The sequence below is a fragment of the Chaetodon trifascialis genome, chromosome 2, assembly GCF_039877785.1.
Source record: "Chaetodon trifascialis isolate fChaTrf1 chromosome 2, fChaTrf1.hap1, whole genome shotgun sequence".
Taxonomy (NCBI): Eukaryota; Metazoa; Chordata; class Actinopteri; order Chaetodontiformes; family Chaetodontidae; genus Chaetodon; species Chaetodon trifascialis.
In genome coordinates this window covers 11660270-11684883 of record NC_092057.1, presented here as the reverse complement: position 1 = coordinate 11684883, position 24614 = coordinate 11660270, and the positions used below count along the sequence as shown (strand labels likewise).

General features: G+C 42.2%; 1 protein-coding gene across 1 annotated transcript in view; it reads left to right on the top strand.

Moving 5' to 3' along the window:
- The first annotated feature begins 1605 nt into the window (after nt 1-1605).
- Nucleotides 1606-24614, top strand: part of LOC139345597 (nidogen-1-like) — a 29149-nt gene continuing 6140 nt past the window's right edge. The window contains exons 1-13 of the mRNA XM_070984301.1: nt 1606-1812; nt 10505-10807; nt 12716-12942; nt 13527-14054; nt 14115-14245; nt 14390-14530; nt 15039-15290; nt 15531-15731; nt 16835-17068; nt 18277-18414; nt 19501-19629; nt 20382-20525; nt 22756-22884. Of these exons, the coding sequence (XP_070840402.1) occupies nt 1606-1812; nt 10505-10807; nt 12716-12942; nt 13527-14054; nt 14115-14245; nt 14390-14530; nt 15039-15290; nt 15531-15731; nt 16835-17068; nt 18277-18414; nt 19501-19629; nt 20382-20525; nt 22756-22884 (2764 nt within the window). The remainder of the gene's footprint in view (nt 1813-10504; nt 10808-12715; nt 12943-13526; nt 14055-14114; nt 14246-14389; nt 14531-15038; nt 15291-15530; nt 15732-16834; nt 17069-18276; nt 18415-19500; nt 19630-20381; nt 20526-22755; nt 22885-24614) is intronic.

The window sequence follows — 24614 nt, the reverse complement described above, 5'->3', positions numbered from 1 at the left end:
ATGCGTAAAGTAAAATTCCTCATAGTGCAGTAAAATGTTCCCTGTCAGTGTTTTACTATTATATCTGATGTTATTGGATTAATACTACTGCTGCATTAATGTGTTGCATTTTACTGTACATCTTTAAGATTGAGCTCATTTGATCTACTTTATATACTGCTGGCTAGTTTAATCTACAGCAATGCATGATGATCTATAAAATCATCATATGTTTGTAGCGTGACTGTCCAGTGAGAACCACGTATCTATAAAAAGTTTCATGAGTTCAGAACAACAGCCTGTTTTCAGCTTTGTGACAATGAATTTTCCAGTTAATCTAAGAGGCTTTTTAAGGAGTTTATTTAGCTGAAGAAGGAGGAGAAGGAGCACATCATCCCTCAGTTTATTATAAACACTAAACACACCTGGAGATATATGGTTTTCGATAAATTGATCTTATTCATCACTGGTGGAGGCTGATAGCAGGTAAAGGGAGTAAACTCAGAAGAAAAAATTACAACTATTGGCTTAGCCTATATAATATGGAGTGGACATGTGTCACCATTACTTGAATAGATAAATGTAGTGGAGTGAAGAGGAGAGTATTTTCCTCTGAGATGTAGTGGAGTAGATGAAGTCAGACTCTATGTCCACCAGGTGGGGCCAGCAGCAGGGTTGTTGCTGGAATGCTGACATCCAGATAAATGAAGTAAACTTTAAACACAAAATCAAAACCAGAAACTGGTTTATGCAAATGGAGATTTTCACATACACAATTATCCTTGATATTTTAGTGAATTTCGATTACAATAAATATAGTAACAAACAAGTGGTGCAAGAGTCAATCATTACAAATAGTAAAAAAGACATTTACAAAAAAATATATACAAATATATATACTTCTGAGCTATACAGTATTTAAAATAATGAAATATGCAAACTAATGACCGACGAATGAGGAGTTGCTCTCAGAATGAAGAATTAATATGCGTGAGAATAACGGCAAAAGATTTGCGAATAGAAAAAAACAACACGACTGATTAAATCACAGTTCAGAGGTCATGTTCGGATAATTTAAAAGCATGATTTTTTTTTAAACATTGATTTTATTTATGTCCCTCCTAAATGTTATTTTGACACTTTGAAACATTTGTTTAATGCAGAGTCAAACTGTGGATTCGCATCAGATTGTTGTCTAAAGTTCGAAAGACTTCCGGTCAAACTTTCTATCAAAACAAAAGCTTCTAACACTTTCTACACATCTACAGAGTCATAAACCTAACAACATTAGGAGAATAAAGTCACCTCAGTAGTATTCCTCCGTTAGTGTTATTCCTAAACCTTCCGGCACACAGAGCTTCTACTTTAACCAGTGTTTACACCTCCGTCTGAAGAATACGTCCATCTTTTTTATTTCTCGTTGAGAACTTTGTTTTGAAAAAGTTGAACGGAAGTCCTGTGGTTGTTACTTAAATGCCCCCCGTGTTGTTTCTCCTGCTGTTCCTTCATCCATTCATCACTCCCGCCCGCTTCAGTCCAACACTGACTGTGTCGCCCGCTGCCCTCACTTTTCCCCCGCTTTATTCACTGGGGAACACCGCTGGTCTGAGAGAGAAGTCTGTAGAGATGAGTCCCGGGTCCCGGAGCTGGTTGTGGGTCTGGACTTGCCTGCTGAGCCTGAGTGTTTTCACCCGGACTCTGGAGCTGGAGGAGCTGTTTGAGTTCGGAGAAGACGCCGGAGACCAGCAGCTGCAGACCGGCTCGGACTCCACCGCCGAGCTGCCCCTGAACGGATCCGTGTTCTTCTTCGGCGAAACCTTCGACAAAGTTTATGTGAGTTCATCATCCAGCTTCTGGTGTTTGTCCTGTGAAAGAGGGCAGATTTAATCATCATGTTCATTCATCAAAGTTGAAACAGAGCATCAGAAAATGGAGTAAAAATTCAGCTCTAAAACCCCAAACTCACTCATTCGTTTTCCTGTTGAACTCCAGTTAAAGCTCAGATGACTGAAGACTGTTCAGTTTCAAGAAGTTTTCAACAGAAATTAAAAGAAGACGAAAATAAATCAGCATTTCAAAAATAAAGCTATGTCAAATTGAACTGAAAATGACTGAAATTCAAATGAGATTCGCCATGAGCGAATGTCTTGATTTACCATAAAGTGTTCAGACTAGCAGGCCAACAAAAAGAATATTCTTCTGCTTCCTCACATGAAACAAACAGTTGTTTATTATCAGATGTTTATTATTTTTACTTGATAACATGATGAACCACTTTTAATCCTTGACACAATCATCTATTCATTTTTAACCCTGAAAGTCCCCTTAAACATCTCATATCACAGTTCAGGTGATTCATTTCAATAATATTTATTATTAGTTAATTACTGATTATTGATTATTGATCCAGGCTTGATTGCTCTATCTGCTCAGTGCCCCTTTGCAAGGGTTCACTTTGAGTGACTTTGTCTTCTCTCGGTTTGCTTGTTGACACCTTCACCTTCTGCTTTAACAGACACCTCAACTCCTCTCAGTTCTTTACTTCGGATCCTTCCAGGTCTCATATTTTCACATTTGAACAACGACAATAAAATCGTCCCTCATTTCTAATTCCCACAACTTCTGCTGTTCACACACTCTTCAACTGCTTTCAGTGATCATGTTTCAGCCAACGCATTCAACACTCAAACACACACGTCACCTTCTTACAGCTCTTCCATTTTTTCTGCAGTCCTAACTTAATCTTAATTATTGTACTTCGCCTGCCGTACTTATTTCAGTATTTCAGCTATTTCAAATGCAAATTGTCAGCAGTGAGCCTGATTGATTTGTTTGATAAGTGAATCGTCTGGCCTCTCCAGTCTTTGATCACTTAGTCTGCTCGCTCTGTGTTTGTTTGTTGACACCTGATAAGGTTTTCTATTGGCTCTTAATCACCGCCACGCATTTTGTAACTGTTGACAAAATAAGAGTCCTTTCTCTTGGTCTTAGATCCACATCAGTCCTGCTGTTTTCCGACTCTGATTGTTTGATTTGTGGTTTAGTGGAGACACGTTGAAGTGTTGGTGTGTGAACAAATACACAGATCGTTACTTCAGTAAAAGTACTAATACCACACTGTAGAATACTCTGTTGCAAGTAAACGTTCTGCATTGAAAGTGTCACTTTAGTGAAAGTATATTCAGGAAAATGCACTTAAGTAAAAGTACTCAGTGTAGTAAAATGTCCCTTGTGACTGCTCTCCTGTTATATATGATGTAATTAGATTATTCTGACTTTGCATTCATGTAAAAGCAGGGTTTTACTGTTGGAGTTGGTCGAGGTGGAGCTTTATCAAAAAATGATCGACTGACTAACCCTAATTGTTTCACCAACATCATATTTTGTAAACTTGTCAGATGTTTTGTGTAAAACTGTTTAATTTATAAAGTAACTAAAGCTGTCTGAGGTATATAGTTGAGTAAAAAGTTGACTGGGGCATGAAAAAAAAGTACAAATATCTCAAATTCGTACTTAATCACAATGCTTGAATATATGTACTCAGTTAAATTGCCGCTGCAGGTTTGTTTGTTCAGATCGCTCAGAGCGTCGGAGGTTTGAGAATCTCTGTGAAAATGCGAACGGAGGCTGGAATGTGAGTCAATTAAAAGCCAACACAGATAAGCCTTTCATCAAGCCGACACACACACACACACACACACACACACACACACACACACACACACACACACACACACACACACACACACACAGTGTGAATGCATTCCTCGGGTCATGTGACAGCTAATCCAGATTGGAGCATCTACACTTGTTGTGAAACACATCTGCTCCTGTTTCCAACAAAATGGACTTTTGTCATTTTTAGATTCAGTTCAATACAACTTGCTTTCATTGCCTTGAGACAATGAAGAAATGAGGAAGAAAATAATGAAGTGTGAACTTGTTGTTGAACAAAGCCGGTTTACCAGACAGGAAAAGTGGGCGACTGCCTTGGGGCCTCAGACCCTGGAGGCCCCTAAAAGCCCCACATTCATCGTGAGTTGTTTCTGGTGCTTTGACTGAATGCAGATTTTGTTGTGTAATACAGACAAGTATCAATTAAGGCGGGTCCTGCATTATTACCTAATGACTGGGTTGTGACCGTGGAAGGTCCCTGTGTCATCTAGTTTAAAACTTTGATTGTTTTCGTTCATATTTTGCTCACATGGAGCACTTTCCAAAATAAAGATTTGTTGAATTAAATCAACCACAAACTAATAGAAACACTTATGGTTATGTAGTAATACTGCTTTGGAGGGGTAGCTTGTGTCTGGGTCTGGGCCCACGTGGAGGTGCCCTGTCACTGTGGTGTGGGCGGATAACAGAAGCAGCTCCTTATATGTTAAGCTTTTGTCTTTGAGTTTTATGTCCAGAAGTCCAGAAGCAGCTGGAGGACATGTTGCTGCCCCTCCACAAGACCAAAGCTGTGTCCTAGTCCCAGAGTGCAAACTAATTCTGCAGGTTTTAAGTTTGTTGTGTGTCCACAGTGGAAAAGTGAATCCAAAAGTCATGTCGTGTCAGGCCTATGAGGGGTTAAAATGAGCTATGAGACAACTTCAGACCTCAAGAGTTCCCACTGATTAAAGTTTCAGTCAGAGACCAGCAGGCGAACACGGTGGAGCATTTAGCAGTGCCAGATATCTCTCTCAGGAGCTGATGGAGACAAAAAACTGCACTTTTTGCATAATTTTCTGTAGTGACAAAATACAGCTGAAGAAGGTAAGAAAGCAAAATAGTAACAGACAAAGCTTCCACTAGATGTATGCACAGAAGTTCATGAAGGAAAACGATCCTGGTGCCACCTTAGATGTAGAAATGTGTGACTGATCGTTTTCCCTTCGCTGCTTTTTGACTAATTTGGTCAAACTGTTGAACCTCGTCTGCACCCCGACACATCCACACCACGAGTGTTTTCTCTTCTCTGCTTCAGTCATTTGACCATTTGTTTTCTATCCGCCTGTTAAAACAAGCTTCAGACCACACAGATCACTCAGGGTCCTGACAGGAAGGTGATGGGACATCGTGATGGTCTCTCTCTGGTCGCCAGACGTGTTTAATTCTGCTCAGACATGTAATCAAGTTTGTTGCTGGAGAATAAATCAGTGAAACCTTGGACTTGTGTTCACGTAGAGAGAAAATAGGCGGATGCTTGGTGTCCTGTTGGTTTTACCCCACATATGGTTTGGGCTCTCAGTTGATTGGTTGAATCTCTCCCTCTGACCACAGAGTGACCTCTGCAAACTAGCGTCAGTATGATTTCAGGACTGTTTTTGATACCATACTTTGACAAGTATCATTTTCTGAAATTCCTCTTTCTGGAACTGGACAAAAGAAGCCAAAGTATGCTTTTTGGAAGTGCCTTCAAAAATGGCCTCCATAGAGGTGGATCACTCCGCTGCTGAAAACACTCCCAATCAAATGCACTGTTTCCTCCTGTTTGCTTGTTCAGAACTACAACGAGCAGCTGTTTCAGGAAATTACCGAACCTTTATTAAAAATGAAACCATATGTGATGTTTGAAGATATTTCTATCTTCAGTAGGAACCAATGGGCTTGGAGCTGAGAGCCACAGACAGGAAGTGAGACAGAACTGAGTGACGGACTAACATGTTGTTGGTTTGGGTCTGTACATGGGATTTGTTGACCGTGAGAAAAATATAAAACAAGCCTTATCCTTTAAGCTCAGGTCAGTAGAAGTGCGTGGATGTTCGGGATCCTCTTCATGCTTCGTGGGTGAAAACTGTGGTTTCAGGTGTTGAAGCCAAAGCTACCTCCTGTTTTGCTGTTGAACATAAACATGGGGTGCTTTCAGTTGAGAAAAACAAGCAGTGCTTCATTTTCATGGTGAGGACTGTCATCAGTGCATTTTCTTTGTCCAAAGTCTTTCACAATGTGGGCTGTAATGAACATTTCAGCCTCTAGGGGACACTAGCAGGACCTATGACTGGTGATTTCAAGACCATCCAATGGAAATCATTTTGCAGCATTTTATACACTTACATTTAAAATAAAGGCAGTTGTTTTTCTTTTCTTTGAGATCTCCAGTGGAAGTTGAAGTTTTCTGGGTTTGACCGCTGCTCGTCCAGACAAGACTTTCAGAATAAAATGTCAGACTTACAGCTGTCATTATTTGTTTCTCGGCCTCTCCTGCTGTGTTTTCCCACAGTGTGATCGCTGCGAGTTTGCAGTCCATAAAGCATCCACCCCCCACTTTTAACTGTCTCTAAGTACCCCTCCTACCCCTAAAATGAGTGACATCCTGTTGGTCTGCGGTTCCCCAGTAATTATCAGCTCTGCAGTGACACTCTTCAAGTCTTGTTTTGCGTTCAGAGTGACGTCGGGTTTGAAAACGGCGTAGATGTGGATTGTAAAAGAAGATCTCTTGGCTTGGCTCCAGCTGCTGCTGCTGCTGTGGAGGTTTTCTAGTTGCACGTTTAGTCCTCAACAGGAAGCGGAACATCCTGATAGAGTCGGCACATCTGGAATGTATAGATGCAATACATCTGTCCTCACAACCAGATGGCGGCTCGGTGTGTTTCCTCCCTCCGCTGTTCTCACACTGGTAATGATGATCTCAGGGGTCGGACATGTGTGATGTCAGTTTCCACTGGGGAGGACGTGATCTCACTGCTGCCTGTCCTCAAACAGTGCATGTATTATTACATGAATTACAACAAGTCATTCACTGCTGATTGATTGATATATAGATACTCAAGAGACAGAATGAGCTTTATTGGCCAAGTAAGTGCACATACTTAGATGTGTAAGTATACAGTACATGACATGTGTGTATAAGCTGAAGCTGATAGTGAACATAAAGAAATGTTTGTTTCCACTTTGGACAGAGTTCCTGCATTAGCCTGCTCTGCTCAACCTGTTAACTTATGAAAGGTGTGGGAGCGTCGTTAGCTGTTAGCTGGCAGACAAAAGACTTCCTGTCTGCTCTGTGATGAAGCTTGAGTGTCTTCAGCTCCGCAGGCGTCTTCTCTGAAGTCAGATACCTGCTGAGGCTGCAGAGACTCCGTCCTTTCACCCACATGCTGCTGTCATTCATGCGTTTCTCTGGAGGAAGTCTCTGCGGTCAAAAGCTCCCCTGAAGAGCTGAAACCCTCCAGGCTTTACAGAGGCAGCCGAGCAGGACAGCTTTCCTCTTCAGCTCTGGTTTCATCTCCTCTCTCATGTCAAACTCTGAGCGCTGAGGCGCTGACCTTTGAACTCTGGTTACTTGTTAAGGTTTATGATTTACCTGCATCTCCTCTGCTCAGGTAGAGCAATTCCCTCCTGTTTAGGGTTCATTCTCTCATTTTTAAACTCCTTCTCAACAGTCAGCTAAGTCTGTTGGGATTATCCTACAGGTTTATGATCTAACCATTACTTTCTTTCTCTGTTTTTTCTGTTGGTTTGGATATTTGTTCATCTTTTGTTCTGATGATCCAACAGAGAGAACTGTCAGTCACCAACACTGTGTAGAAGAAGATGAACCAGGCATTAACTGGTGACCCAACCTAACACACCCCACTCTGCGACTCTTTGTCAGCGGCGTCTGAGGCTGTGAAAACCTCGACAAATATAGTCCTGCACAGACCAGATGAGGTTTCATTGTGTTTGGTGTGTCCTGCCAGCTTTGTTGTCAGCTGGACTCAGTGGGAAAAAGAAATGGAGAGTTTCCATTTATGTGGGTTTGAACTGTGTTTTCATTTAGTTCATAAAGTCACAAGAAGGCAAGAAAACGCTTCCTGAGACTTGTTAAAGATGAAAAATCTGCTCTCCGGACAGCAGTTTTGAAGTGTTGTGTATTTTATTGATACACTGATATGTGTCAGTGTGTGACATCTGTCAGAGAAGCTGGATACAAATGGCCATCCCATCATTTAAACAGTCAATGATGTTTGAACAGTTGAACATGCTGCCCAGGTCACAGCCTTTACAGACATGAATATATTTCATTCTGTGTTAAGAAGAAATGTGTATTAAAAGATTGAGCTCATTATCGGACTGTAGGTATTATGTTCTGACGAAGCTGCAGCACTCGCCCCGCCATTCTGTCTGGTCACAGAGTTGAAGACATCTTAAATGTTTTAGTCGACACAGCGGTGCAGCCATAATGTAGTGGTAATACTATTTCAAAAAATACAAGCAGATACCGAAGTGGCACTGTTATACAGTCCAAAAAAAGTCCATTTAAGGAATGTAAGGGGAAATTTTTAGTTGTATGAGGAGTACAGAGCAGCTGTTTTCTCTCTGCTAGTTGAATGTACATGGTGAGATAAGATGAAGGACTGTGAGATTTCCAGCTCATGTCTGGAGCCAAACATCAGTATCAGCTCACAGAGGATGGAAGATCACTTTGCTTCTGTCCTCCACCCACAGCAGCTACAGCTACAGCAGTCCGTCTGCCTGCTGGGAGTGTTTCGTTTCCTTTTGCCAAACTACAACAGGTCTGTGCTGTCCAGTCCTCACAGCTTGTTGTCTGAACTGAGAGGCCTCCTGACCCATAGGTACACATTAACCATCTGAGTATGTGTTGCATTCTGGGAAACACAGTCCCATAATCCTTTAGTAAATAATAGATAACAGCAGCGTGGAGCGCCCACTTAATGATGTGCTGGTCGGGCACAAGAGTACTTTCAGTGAGAGACTCATGCAACCAAAATGCAAGAACGCCACAGGAAATCATTCCTGCCGGTGGCCATCAAACTGTACGTCTCCTCCCTCTGAATGGCCCTTGTCTCAGTTTATATATTTGGTTAGTTATCTGTATATATATTTTGTATATATATTGTTTTTTATGTCTATTTTTTCTTTTAATTCCACATACATGTTTATCTCTTCTTACATGTTTATCTCTTCTTTCTCTTCTATATCTGTTCTATCTCTTCTTCATCTTTTCTGTTTCTTCTATTCTTTTAAGGAGCACTGTAACAAAAACAATTTCCCCCAGGATCAATAAAGTATATCTGATTCTGATTCTGGAGCCCATCTGCTACTCAGTGTGAATGAGCGTACTGACTGATCTGTGGTCAGCTCTGACTGATCTGTGTTCAGCACTGACTGATCTGTGGTCAGCTCTGACTGATCTGTGGTCAGCACTGACTGATCTGTGGTCAGCTCTGACTGATCTGTGGTCAGCACTGACTGATCTGTGGTCAGCACTGACTGATCTGTGGTCAGCTCTGACTGATCTGTGGTCAGCACTGACTGATCTGTGGTCAGCTCTGACTGATCTGTGGTCAGCACTGACTGATCTGTGGTCAGCTCTGACTGATCTGTGGTCAGCTCTGACTGATCTGTGGTCAGCACTGACTGATCTGTGGTCAGCACTGACTGATGAGCTGATGTAGCTTGGGCCTCTGTTCCTGCCCTGACATAAGGACATTAAATTGGCCCAATGGTCCCTGGTGTAGAAACCTGGGTAACATTGCAGCATTGAGAGTGTCTGAAGTGCAGAACCTTTGCAGAGTGACGAGTCATTTAAAAGTGTTGATGGTTGCTGGCGGCATCACACATAGAACACGTCCCCAGAGGAAGAATAATGATTTTAAAGACCCTGTATTCACTCTGGCACCATTGCTCCACTGCTGCCTGCAGAACCTAAAGCTGCAGGACAGTTATCACTTTGTCAGTTGAGTTTTGCAACCTTTGAAAACTGGAAGTATTTTAGGCTGTTGATCAGACAAAACAAGACATTTAAAGAATTTTTTTTTAATTCAAACACGTTCCCATGTGAACTGAAAACTGATGTTTGTGATGTTTTGGAGAAACAATCTGCTGAGCTGTCATTGAGACATAAAGTGAAGCTGTTTAGTCTTCGCCCTTCATGGCCACAGTTAGTGGTGTTCTGGGCTAAAACAGTAACTGAAGGCATTTACTCCTGTTCAGTGTGAGGCGGATTAGAGTTAAGGACGTTAAAAAGATCATTTTCTTCTGGGTGAATGGGAACTTATTGTGTGGAATTCGTGTGGGCTGATACAGCGAGCAGAGCTGCAGAGGGAAGTCGACCTGTGGGAGAGTCATCTGAACATTTACTGGAGGTCTCTCTGAAGTCCGTCGAACAGAACAAAACCAGCTGACCTCCAGTCTCTCCTCACTCAGACACCCACACTTTTAAAACAAATCACGTCTATCTTATCTCCTCCTGTTGTGTGTCTTCTTTCCTTCATGGTCATGGCCAGTCTGCTCGCAGCAGGTCAACTTTCATTATTTACTGTTTTTTTCTCATAATGATCAAAAATACATTCATGAGCAGCGTAAGCAAGTTCCTCTTAGCTGTGAGACTCTGGGAATTGTTCTCATAACTATTATATACAAAATCCTAATGTTTAGATCCTACCTCATAATAAAAGTGAAGTTTCTCATAAGATATAAGGATACATGAGATATTAAGGACATTGTTTTAAGTGGTGGAAATGGACCCACAGGAATTCTACTGTAGTTACTGTAGTAGATCCCTCATTAACAAATAAATTGTATCTGCCTTCTGTTCCAGATCAACACGAATGGATTTGTGGCCTTTGTCGCTCCTCCAGCTGAGGCCGAGTACCTGGGGAAGAGCCCCACCAGCTTCAAAATGATAGCAGCCCTGCTGGGAGACCTGGACAACAGTGACGGGCAGGGGAAGGTTCACTTCAGGCAGGACAGCAGCCCGGACGTACTGAGTCGAGCTGCCAAGCACATCAGGCAGGCTTTCCCCAGAGACGACGGAGTGGAGCCCACCAACGCCCTCATCGTCACCTGGGAGAACATGGCTGCTCTGGGGACCTCTGAACGAGGAGACGGACTGGGCACTAAGGTGAGGGTCCATGTTGGGTTTTCAAGTAGAATCAGGATAGTTTGTTTCATATCTCATGTGAGTGGTTGTATGAATGGATGATCTGGTAAATATATTGGTATATGTTCTATAGTTTGTCCACCGGCATTATTAAGTTAGCAGCAACTAGCTGAGGTGCAATGCTAGTTGTACCTCGGATAGGTACAATAACTAGTAAGCTGAGCTACAATAATGCTAACTTTTTAGCAACCATTATCATTCACTGATTTATTGCACCACCCGGCAAACACGCTACGTGGCACAAATCACCGCACACCCAAGATGTTCCATGACCACTAGGTGAATGCTGGGTTTGGCTACATGCTAAATGCTAAAATGTTCATGTGGATCCTCCAGTGGTGATTTCTACATTTGTTACACTGCTGAGAAATGTCGTCCTTCACAGAATACTGAGGGGACTTGTGACAGTGGGACAGAGAGGCTAACTATCGTACTTTTAAGCTCTTTGGAATGCTCCAAAATGCAAAGTATAATTGATGATTTTTATTCCAAAAATGTTTGGTTCTCAAAATGAGTGTGACCGCATGCTGTGTGCCAAAATTGTCCTCAAGGCAGAGTCAGCTCAGAAAAGGATGAATAGGAGAAAAATGGATTATTTAAGACTTTCACAGTGACAGTATGTGATTATTTGTCTGCATGCCAGAAGGCTTTTTACCCTCATCACACATTACACATCAGTGCTAAGTGCAGTAGTATGCACACACAGATACACAAAAGATGAGTAAAAGTAAAAGTGCTATTTGCAGTGCAGTACCATCTCACCATGGTGGTGCAATATATGTGCAACATAATGAGAGGTAACAACATGATGCAGCACCTCGTTCATTATTTTTCTGTCTCTACCTTATTTTTTCATACTTATATTTCATGTAAGTTACACACTGTAACTTCCATATTGTGGAGGTGGTCCTGCTATCATGTCCCATCGCTGTGGTTTATAGTGCTTTTCCTCACGCTCTGACTCAGAACCTGTTAACTGTCCTCCACACAGATTTTCCCAGCTGGTCAATGAGCCCCTTAAACATTTGCAGCCACTCCCATATCCATTTTCTTTCTGCTGCTTGCCAGATTCTGTTCCTGTACAATAATGTCTCCTCATGGTCCTCCTGAGCCAGAGGACAGCTGGTTTTCCTTCCAGTCCACCCAAACATACACTGTTTTAGGTTGTGTGTCTGTCAAATCATGATGTGTCAAATTCATTTGCGGACAGTGTTGGGCTGTTATTTCAAAAGATGGAATCAACTAGTCATTATTGCTGTTTGAAAAATTCCTCAACAGCAAAACTAAATATTTACATCACTTTTTTTTCTGTGATCAAAGATGCCTTTAAACAGCTTCAACTGCTGCACACCCACACATCTTATCCTCTGTATTGAACACATACAGAAACAGAAAACAAGACGTTCTGAGTTAACAAACAGCCAGCCTATGGTGTGCAGATATTTACTGACTATTAACAGCTAGCTTAACATTAGCCTCAGTGTCTGCATGAGGCAATACAGAGGTAGTGCCCCCAGAGAGGAGCTGTGGGGTCCAAACACCCTCCAACTTTGAGCAAAACCACGGGATTCCTGAATTCAAACTTACCAGTGGCTAATGTTAGTAAGCCAACTAAGAACACATTAGATCCATGAGAAGTAACCTAGCACCTCCCTGATCAGTCTGTCCACTGAATGCACATAACGAACTAGCTGATACCCAAAGTCATGAAGTAACGGGGAGTTACTGCGATTAGTAACTGTAATTACTGACTTTCAGATTGTAATACTTTACACGACTGACTGAAAAGAACAGAAAATCAGGAGAAGTGTGGCTCTGTGGACTAAAACTAAGAATTGCTGCTCAACAACGTCTCCTATTTACTCTCAGAGAAACACGTTCCAGCTGGTTGTGGCCTTCATGCAGTCGTCCTCCTGCGCCATCCTCTTGTACCCCCGAGACGGCCTGCAGTTTCTCTCCACATCAATAGGGGGCGAGACTAAACTCCTAGAGTCTGGCTTCAATGAAGGCCTTGTGAAGGGCTGGTGGTCGACGTACTCGGGGAAGTACTTCCGCATCACCACTGATGAAGAGGCCTCCATCAGGGATCTTACTGAGTATGAATGTGATTTCATTGGTTGACAGCTGCTGGTGTTTGTTTTATGCTCGAAAATATAAGGAATACAAAAAGTGTTATGACTTTTCCATTGATTTGCTAGACTTTGATACAGTGACCCTACATCTATGTTCAGTGGAAAAGTTTTACATGCAGAAATCATGATGTGGATAAGGCTTGACTCAAAAAAGAAAACTTTATTTATTTAACCAAGTTTATCAACTTTGGAGAAGTTCAAAACCAGCATTTCCTAAAGTGTCATTATTGCACTTAACAGTATCTGACAAGACTGCCTCCAGATCTCGGTAAAGCATTTTTTAAACCAGCTCCAATAAGCAAGAAGTGACCATAAAGACTCCAAACAGCTTGTGAAGTACATGTTATGGTTGTTATTTTTTATTTCTGTAGCCAACGCAGCCCTAACAGCAGAGGTTACACAGCAACTTCTTAACATATATCCATGAATCAATCTGTAATTTTTTCACTGTAAAGGACGTAGATGGAGAGCTGACCATCCACTTGTGAAAATTAGTGAAAGTGTTCTTTTATCAAGACTGATTTTCTTTCCTTCTTATATCCAACTAGAAAGACGACTTCAGGACAGAAAGGAGTTTGGGTGTATGAGATCGGCTCCTCCCCATTCTTTGCCGCCATTACACCAGGACTGGTCTCCACCGTACCTGAGGAGAAGGATTCCACTGACCCTCCCGTGACCATGATGCCAAGGCAACCTGATGAGCAACAGGAGGTGACCTTCTCAACCTACAAACCTCAGACAGTACCAGAAGAAAAGGAGGAGTTCACAACTGAGACTCCCATTGAGTACCAACCCAGTTACCCAGAATCTGAGACCGTCACGCCAGGGTATGGTGAACCAGAAACCGAAGAACCGGACCGTGAGGAACCTGGCCAGTTTAAGCCAGAATACCCGGAATCTGATACTGTCCCACCAGCATACACAGACCCTGAGACGGCTCAACCAAGGTACCTGGACCCATCTGAGCCGAGATACCCTGACCAAACCAAGACTAGTTACCCTGTCTCTGAGCCTTTGCAACCAAGATATACCATCCCTGAACCCACAGAGCCTAGATACTCTCCAATCGAGCCAAGGTATCCTGATCCTGATCTAGTCGAGCCAAGGTACCCTGCCCCTGATCTAGTCGAGCCAAGGTACCCTGACCCTGATCTAGTCGAGCCACGGTTCACCAACCCTGAACCAGTCCAACCAGTGCCACCCCATTCTGGGCCCCACCAACCCCAGATAGTCGTGGTAGACGAAGACAAAGATCTTGATGTAAATGGTAAATCATGACAGCTCAAAACTTTTGTGCTTGAAGATTCAGAGCAAGTTTTGAAATTTTTTGGGGGAGATTTTATCAAAGATCCTGAGCTTTGTTTTTTATTGACCTTGAGCTGATTGGTATGTTATTTGGTTGTTTTCACAGTATTTGCATACAATTTGGAGACGTGTGCCCACAACAGGCACAAATGCTCGGCTTTTGCTGACTGCCGGGATTACAGCAATGGGTACTGCTGTCATTGTAGGCCTGGCTTCTATGGTAACGGGAAGGACTGCGTCGCAGAGGGTGAGAAGGATTTTCTGTGTTACTTAAACTGTTCAGTTTAATGGTGCAAGTGTTCTTGAATTTTTGAAGACATGACTAGTAGATGCAAAGACACTTGGCATAACAACAGTTAATTATGTTGTATTTGACGCATACCTCTCAGTTGCTGTAGCTCAACTCATAATGATGCCACTGGATGTAAATGACTCTTCTGTATGTTTTTTTTTTTAAATCATGGGTTTATCTGTACAACCAGTATCTACTAATTGGTTTTAATGAATGTGCTAGTCACATTTTTACCTCAGATAAGTATTTTTTTTAGCATTTAGCAACAATAGTAGTCTACAGAGACACTAATTTCATTTTTGAGCTTTGTTGACAGACTGATGAAAGACATTCTCTATAACAATTAACAGTGAGGACAAAAGGCTAGAGAAGGTAGAAGGCCATCAGCGTCTTGTTGACATGCTGGTGTATTGGTTTCATCATAACACTACCTCTAAGTAATCAATTGTTTGTTGTTTTCCAGGAAAACCACAGAGAATGAATGGGAAGGTCTACGGTAGAGTGTTTGTCGGGAACTCACCTTCCCCTGAGGAGCTCAATAACAATGACCTGCACTCTTACGTAGTAGCCAATGATGGACGAGCCTATGTGGCCATCAGCAACATCCCTAAAAGCCTGGGCCCCTCCCTGCAGCCTCTGTCCTCCCTGGGAGGAGTCATCGGCTGGGCCTTCGCCCTGGAGCAGCCTGGCTACCAGAACGGCTTCAGTCTCATTGGTGAGGACACCTGTTGTTGTTGATTGTGTAAATTGTTTGAATTTTAACATAGAACGTAGAAGTTCATGTGTTGTTGCTCGTGCTACCTTCGAAGCTCCCTCTCAGTTTTATACAAACAGACTGTTACGCCTGTGTTCATGATGATTTGGATAATGTAGATGTTGATATGTTTAGATGTTGAATGTATTTCGTTAAAGCCGGACTGCTCAGACACTCACGTTTTCTCACACATCCATGCAGGCGGCGTGTTTTCCCGGCAGGCCGAGGTGATCTTCCAGCCCGGCAACGAGCGTCTGAGCATCAAACAGCAGTTTAAAGGAATCGATGAACACGACCACCTGGTGGTCAGCACCGAGCTGGAGGGACGTCTGCCTGCCATCCCGCTGGGATCCTCTGTCCAGATCAACCCATACAAGGAGATCTACCAGTATGACAGAAACTGTAAGGACAATTAAAGAATTAAACCAATAAAATGACACAGTGCAAGTCTGCTCCACTGAAGGATTCACTGATTTTGCATATTGCACACATATAGCTCTTAAAGTATGGAAGCAGCAGGACAAGGAAGTCCTAAACTACCTTTGTCCTATGGCCAACATTTTTCTAAGCAGATACTGTGGGGGCTGGACTTTCAAAAAAGAAAAAATATTTAGACATTTCTTACTAAATTAATGTTATTTTTGAGAGTCTATATCAATGTGAACAGATTCCAAATAAATGTGAAATCCACAATGATAACTGGATACTGAACTAGAAAATGCTCTCAGACCAAGCCAAGCTCAGTGACTCTCCAGCAACTCCAAAGTTACCTCCTGTAGCCCTGCTGGCGGCTCCAGGGAATGACCAGTCTGGGAGCTGAATGGTTTGATGGTGGGTCCACAGCATAGAGAGGATGGAGGCGACACTAACGTTAGCATGCTAAGATCATGGAAGTTTTATAAGAGTTGGATACTGGATGCAAACATGGCGCCTGTTTAGTCTGGTAAGAAATATTCACCTGCTGCATACAGCAAAAAGTCTATCTTCCGGATTACTTGTAGGGGTATGTGTTCCACTGAATACATACTGTAGCATTAATCCCATCATGCCTCTGGCCCAGCCAGGCTGTGTGAACTAATCCCAAAACACAACAGGAACGCGCATAGCATAGTCGTGGTGACCTAATTCCGAAAGTTTTACAAAGATTAAACCCTCATGTCTTAGAAATATAGATTACAAAGAGTAATAATGGGCCATGTTTATAGGTCAGTTTCACAAACATCTCTTATACCACGGAGGTCCATGGAGAAAATGCTTTCTGGGCCACAGGGGATTGAGTGACAGCGCTGTATCCAGCTCTTGTAATACGTTCATGGTTAAGATGCCCACAGTTTGCATGCTGATGGGAACATGTTATTTCATCATCATTTACAAAGCTGATTCAAAAACAAGAAAAGAGTCATATCGACAACAACTGAATCACATATTGAACACAATCAGTCAAACCAATGAGTCATAGTCCTACTGGATGTCTAAGTGTTTTCTTCTGCTTCTCCTCTGCCCAGTGATCACCTCCTCCTCCAACCGTGACTACACTATCACCTCCCCTGATGGCGTCGTCCAGACCAGAAGCTACCAGTGGCGTCAGACTGTCACCTTCCAGAGCTGCCCACACGACGAGGCAATCAGGACAGCGTCGGCCACCCAGCAGCTCAGCGTGGACCAGATCTTTGTGATGTTCGATCCTCAGAACAATCTGACCCGCTACGCCATGAGCAACAAGATCGGCTCTGTCCACAGTGAGTTGTGAGATCCACCTGTCACCTGTTTATCCAAAAGAAAGATCCCAAAGCACAAAATTAACTTGATTAATAACAAGAAGTGAAATTTGAATACATTTCTTTAAATGAGCATTGATCAGAGTGTCTCCTGGAAACACACATTCATCAAATACCAAAATTTGATGCAAAATAACACACGTCTGTGTGTTTTTTCTAAAGGCTGCTGCAAACTCAGTCATTTGAGCAACAATTAGCACAAAAAACTCAAACTGGATAGACTGATTTTCTAGTTATGGATGCATTTTTAAACCAGGTTTATTAGAATGGGTCGAATCGTCGATCCTTGTAGAAGACGCTTCCATGTCTCCTGGTTGTCTGTCAGGCACAGTCAAAGATGTGTATTATTACCTCGAAGAATGCACTGAAACACGCCTCCAACAGTTTAGTGCCTTGGTGGGGTTTGCAGTGGAACATCAGAGGAAGATAAACAGAAATCTGAGCCTGGCTGTATTTCCTCAGCTGCAATCAGAGAGGCTGTGAGAGCGTTGGCAGGGGGTGAAGGTCAGCGGCCGAGGCCAATGAGATACCAACCTCCAGTCCACAGTAGGGGGGAGCGGGGGCAGGGCATCAGGGAGAACTCTTAATAAAAAGGGGGGTTAAAGGTAAAAGTGCAGGTGGGGGCTGTTGACGGGATGCTCGGGGCTTCAATGTTACACAAGCAAACACAACTCAGCTGGAGTCTGTTGGCAAAAAGTGGAACATCTGGGTCGTGTTTCCTGTGAGGAGGTGAAGGTCTGGAGGAAACTTCAAACATGGAGCTCCAACACACCAGCTGCATGATGGGAAAACGAGGACACCGACTGAATGGCTTCACTGGACTCTTTTTACTCTCCTTTAGATAATCAATATACCCTTCAAGTTTAGGTTTAGCATTCTCTCGTTTCAGCTGTTTTATATCACTGCTCACTGAATAGATAGATGAGATATTTTGAAGACAAAACAATTTGTTCCTTTATTCAAAAGATAAAAAGAATAAAAATGTATACATTAATTTTCTTTATCTTTGGCAATTTGACTCAAGGTTACGCAAGCAGTGGTGGCCTCAAGGTTAGAGAAACAGACTCCGTCTGCTGAAACCGCAGATAGCTAAAGTCCTGACTTCCTGTTGCCTCGCTGCCTTTATTTAGCTTTTTGACATTTCTGATCTGTTCTTGTGTTTCTGACAGGCAGTCTTCCAGAGCAGAATCCATGTTTCACCGGCAGGCATGGCTGTGACATCAACGCCATGTGCAGGTCAGGTGAAGGCCTCCAGTTCACCTGTGAATGCACCAATGGTTTTACTGGAGACGGACGCAACTGCCATGGTAACACAACCTCTGCCTGCACATACCTCAGTTTTTCAAAATACATGTTGAAATATATGTAGACAACATATTATTGTCAGTGATGTAAGTTGTGGAATAATAACTGTTTTTTTTATATAAGTAACATCCTCTTTGTTCCATGTCATAACCCTTTTTCCATCCCCCCATTTGTGCTGTCTGTATCTGCACCTTCAGCAGCCCGAAAAATGACGAGGAAAAAAAAATCTGATTTTTGATTGGATTATCCCTCATTGGCTTGACGGCTTTTGGCTGACATGAGGAGCTCATTTTTGTTAGTGCCTAGTTCAATATATCAGATCTTTCAGAAAAATTCCTCAAGCAAACAATAAAATTACCGTCATGTAACACAGCGAAGATAGAAGTAAACCTAAAAAAATCAAAATGAAAATAAAGATGCAGCACTACAATGAACGATTTATATGATTTATTTTCTCTTTGTTTCAACGAGACAGTGAAAATGTTGCCCAGAAGTCCATCATCATCAAACATTTCTGACGACAATTCTCAGAATAAATAATCAGTTCAGACCCAAATTCCATATATTCCATATTAAACAGCATCATTTCATCATGGGATGATAAATAAAACAGAATGTGATATCTAACTAATCCTTTTTTAACATATACTCAACCTAAAAATATTACAAAGACAATATATTTAGCGTTTTACCACATCAACTAAATTGATTTTCCCAAATATATGGTGAATTTGGAACTTTCCACTGGTAAACAGGTTCATTGGTAACAGGTGAGAGTATCATGATTGGGTATGAAAGGGGCATCCTGGAAAGGCTCAGTCATTCACAAGCACGGATGGAGCGAGGTTCACCACTTTGTGAACACATGATTGTGTATTTTGAGTTGCATTGAATTTATATATTTTGTCAGAGAAATAGAAATGTGGATTTGGATCATTTGGATTATTATTCCTGCAGTTGATAGTAATGTGCCTCTTTTCTAGTAAAAGTTCCTCAAAGTCAAGCCAGGAATCTGAAGGACGTCTGATAATGAATTTAAAAATGACAACTGTTGCTCATTCGCTTCGGTTCTCTCGCGTTATTGGCAGATATTGACGAGTGCAGGGAGAGTCTTCAGGTCTGTGGATCCAACGCTGTCTGCAGTAATCAGCCCGGATCTTTCCGCTGCGAGTGCTTGACTGGCTTCGTGTTCGCCAGCGATGGAAGGACCTGCATCGGTATGTTTAAGTGTGTGTGTGTGTGTGTGTGTGTGTGTGTGTGTGTGTGTGTGTGTGTGTGTGTTGACAGCTGTGTGGGTGGGCGGAATGTGTGGTTCCTCTGTGTGTGTGTGTCATTTGAAGAGTCCCTTGTTGCACGTACAGATGTTCTAAAAGCCGCCAACAGACATAAACAGTGAAGGTTTTTGTGCGGCTGTAAACGGGGCTTGGTCCAGCGGTGACATAACTTTTCAAACTAATGTTGTTCTTTGGGGGAAATGAGTTCAATAACATGAGTGAGAAGATGTGGTTTCTTTGTAGATAAAAGAGCTTGGTCTGTACCAGCTCTATATGGAAAGTGTCCTGAGACAACTTTGAATGTGATTAATATGAAAATACAGATCTGAATCTGAACACTCTGTGAATGAGAGTGAAAACGTACGGTGGCCCTGAATATTTTGTGTGTTTTCACTTCTAAAATATTAAATGTAACGTTCTGATATCTGTCCGTCGTCTGGGAAAGAAAACAGAGCTGAAGGAGGAGGTGGAGAACCTGTCGTACTTTGGGTTATTCCTCCAGTTATAGACGACTGTACCTCCATCTGTCCCTGTGACCTCCGTTTATCCCTGATCCTCAGTCTGTCCCTATCACCTGTCTGTCCCTGTTTTCGGTCTGTCCTCTGATCCTTGGTCTGTCCCTGATTCTTTGTCTGTCCCTGGTCCTCCATCTGTCCCTGCAGCTGCTCTAACATGTTGTCTGTCTCGTCCTGCAGAGGAGAACCGTCCGGTGGATCACTGTCAGAGAGGAAGTCATGACTGTGATGTTCCTGAACGAGCGATGTGCAGCTACATGGGAGGCTCGGCCTACGTCTGCTCCTGTCTCCCAGGGTATGTGGGTGACGGCCGGGTGTGTCAGGGTGAGTTCGCAGAGTTTATCAGCTGTGTGTCAGTGGTGTCCTTTGAGTTGTTTTTCTTAAAGGATGACTTGAAACTTTAACTTTGTGTGAGCTCAGTAAACTTTCCCCATATATATACTTTAAGAAACTAGAGGCCTGCAGGTGTCAAGGAGGAAACAAACTGAAGACATTTTGACACATGATATATATTGTATTGGACTTGATTTTAGCTGGATGTATCTGATAAACTGGACACTGAGTGTAAATCCCTTGTATGTAACTTTGGTATTTTGATTTTATGCTAGTTCTCCTCCACTAAATGTCAGAAGAAAATATTGGACTTTTTACTCCACTACATTTTACTTTGCAGACAAAAATCATGAATACAAAAGATAAATCAGCTTATAAATAATGAACATTTTTTTATAGATTAAGATACCCAGCTGTATATAAAGTCATCATATTCAGTTGCAGGAATTTGTTAGCATTGTTGCACTTCTTGTTTCGTCTTGAAGTCAGTGGTTTTTTTGAATAGTGTCTTCTGTTAGATGCTTGATGATTAACTCGAGTTTAAGGGACTTTCCCATTTTGTTCTCTGACTTCTCTGAATCTGAATTTTCAGTGTTTCGTCTTTTATGTGTTTCAGACTTTCAGTTTCTTCAGTCTAACATACTGTAAGTCAGGACTGTGGCGCCCGGGGACAGGAAATGTTTCCACTTGAACAGGAAATGTAGAGCCCTGCCTTCCAGCTGTGCAGCTCATCTCTTATATACACATCTCCCTGATTCCTTTTATTGTGCCCCTGCGCCAGCGACCGCCATAGCTGGAGGCATTGTCACTACTTAATCACAGACTAGTTTAAAATGCAGAAAAATACATGGTGTTCGCCTCCTCCTCCTCCTCCACCTCCTCCTCCTCCTCCTCCAGTGTCTCTGACTATCCAACTAGAGTCCCACATGGAGATTTTAAAGCTTTATTGTGTGATGTTCTGTGCACAAATGTTCATTTTGACCCAAGGATGAACTGATTAGATTTTGGCAGTCTAAGGTCACCGTGACCTCCAACATATATTTTCGTTAAGTTTGACAGTTGTCTCATAGAATAAAATGATGACGTGATGACATTTCATATCCAAAAGGTCAAAGGGCATCTTCACTGCGACATCATAATGTCACACTTTTCTGGCCATTATTCAACACGATAACTTGGGAACAGAAGGGCTGATTGTGACCATAGTTCACATTTGGTCAGATCCTGAATTGGTGACGCTGATCTTTGGTGTCCACCTTGAAACTGTGGTGATTGTACAGATCTTCTGTGCTGCCGGGTTCAAGGTGCGTGTGAAGCATCCAAAAACTCAAACTCATATGAGTCTTTACAGACATGGATTTAAACTGCAGCCTGGTCGGTTGGCTTACAGCTGTAAGGCGGTCATTCTTGTTTCTACTTGTCTTTGACTCTGGAGAGTCAGACCTGGAGAATATTTCTACAGCTCAGCTGGATCAATATTTGGAGAGAAAACAGGACGACCAAACTGTCTTTAACACGGTCTTAACAAAGAGAGTTAGCGCTTCTTAGAGCCTTACCTGCTGTGGAGCTAAAAGGTAAAGCTTGTCCTGATGGTGGCGTTATAGGAAAAGTCATGGGGTCATAAAAAACAGGATCAGGACATTCAATGGTGCCAGTTACTGTAGATTATGAGATGCCTTGAGTGTACATTTGATGTGGTGCTAAAACATCGAAAAACAAAGTGAATACTGGACTGACATTGATCAGGTGGACATGAACTCAGCTCCAGTGGGATAATCATGTTGTAAACGCTGATTTTTTTTTGTGGGTGGATCTCAACAAGATATCTTGATTTGTGTTCATGTATTTTTATTTCTCAGAGCTTAAAATGTTCCTTTTGGCTGCTAATATTGTGTTACTGAGGCATTTTTAGTCACACTATCAGTGTGGCTCCAAGAGACTGTCAAGTTACCAAAATCACCACCATGAAACAGACAAATGTAAATTAAATAAGTGGTTGAGACTTTTAAAGTACTTTTAAAGGGAAATTTTGAGTTGATTTCTATGTAGTCTCAGATTTCTTTTAAGAGCCAGCACCTAGTGCCTATTAGTGGTATTGCCTTGTAAAGTGCCTTCAAAGATGGCGGCCGATGCGTTACTACATAACCTGATGGGTGGATTTGTTTCTGCAGGCGTATCAATGTTTCATATTTGTCTCCATCTTTGCTTTCCTCCTGTTCAGACTTAGACGAGTGTCAGCAGGATCGATGCCACCGCGACGCCTCCTGCACCAACACGCAGGGCTCATACACCTGCCAGTGCTATCCTGGTTTCCGTGGCGATGGCTTCCTGTGCAGCCCCACATCCTCAGGTAGACAACTTACAAACTCTCTGACTTTCATCTGTGAGTTAAAAAACCTTTTTTGACTTTAAGGTGTTGCAATTTTATGTGAATCTCTGATGAAGTTTCCCAGAAAACGAACTGAAACAATGAAGGAATCAGTCTGAGAACTGATGATGAAAACTACACAATTTAACATCACTGAGTGAAAACTGTAAAAGCAGCTTTGAAACATCCGACTACTGACTCTTCACTGACAAAGAGCTTCGATAAGAAACCACTCACTCACTGTCTCACTTCAGTGTGACGTGAGACAAATGGAGGCTCTGCAGAGTGTCAACGTTCCTGCATTGAGGGCTTCACAGATACGAGGTGACCACAGAGCAGCGAAGGTGCTGGTGGTCTTCTAGCTGCCTGAGGTGTCATTTTAAAAATTAAATAACGTGTGTGAACATCTGATTGTTAGCAAACAGTGATTATCCAATTATAGGTAAGCTGGAATCAGGCACATCACATCAGTCGGTCTTTGTATTTGTCCATGTCTTGAGTTGGTGAGCTCTTTTGAAAGACTTTGGATGGTTGTGTCTTTTTAATCACCTTCCTGAAACACAAGAACCAAAATGTAACAAATAAATCAAAGTATGTTTATTAGCTTTAATGTAAGAGGTCAACATCAACATGTCCTTTCTCTTGTTTTTCATTTCTTTATTTCTTCATCCGATCTGAAAACATGTTAACGGCCAAAAATGGAGATACGAGGTTTTCACCCCCTTCAGAATCAGTGCTTTAACTTTGGATACTTCAGTACATTTTTCATATGTTTTTTTTTCCATTCAGTAGAGTGAAAGTAGTATATTTACTCCTGTTCACCTGATGAAAGATGAATTCTCTCCATCCTGATCTGATGTGTCATGTGGGCAGCTGATTGGCTGACAGCATGTGTAGTTTACAGTAGTTTGTTTTTCTCCTCCTGGTTTGTTGTTTCTAGTTGTTGCATGCTGTTGTTGTTGTGTGTTGTTGATGCTGCTGTTTTATGATGTGGTGTGTTGTTGTGTCGTTGTTATTGTGCCATTGCTTTTTGCTGTTGTTGTGTGGTTGTTTTTGTGTGTTGTATGTTTATTTTTTATTATTTTGTGTTGTTGTGTTGCTGTTTTTGTGTGACGTTGTTATTGTATGTTATTGTGTGTTGTTGTGTTTGAATGTTGCGTTGTATGTTTTTATCGTGTGTCGTTGTGTCGTATGTTTTTATTTTGTGTCGTGTGTTGTCGTTGTTATTATGTGTTGTTATTTTATGTTGTTGTGTGTCGGTGGTTCTGTGTTGTCTCAAAGCTGCAGACTCCGTCAGTGATTCCAGGTGTCAGAGCTGAGAGCTAATTACAGCTCACTCCTCCGCACCAAAGTCTTGTCATATTTTCGGAGTTTTTATGACCTAGCTGGCCTCTGAAAGGCATCATTTTTTTGTCCCCTGTCAAAACATGTCACAGCGTCTCTGTCTGTACGCAGCTCTGCTTCTTTTGTCTGCTGTTCGGTCTTTGATCTTCAGGCCTCTCTCTGAGGGGTCTTCTTCTTGTTCCTTTTTTTTTGTTGTTTGGCTGATTGTTGGCAGCAGATGTGGTGCTGTGAGGACACGCTGCCGTCTGTCAGACTGTTATGGCTGGTTTGTGGTTCGTCTCGCTGATACTCTTGAGGATAAGGGTGTGAGGAGGCTCCTCCAGATGTCACTGTGGCCCCTGGATGTGACCGCAGAGATGAAGAGTCTC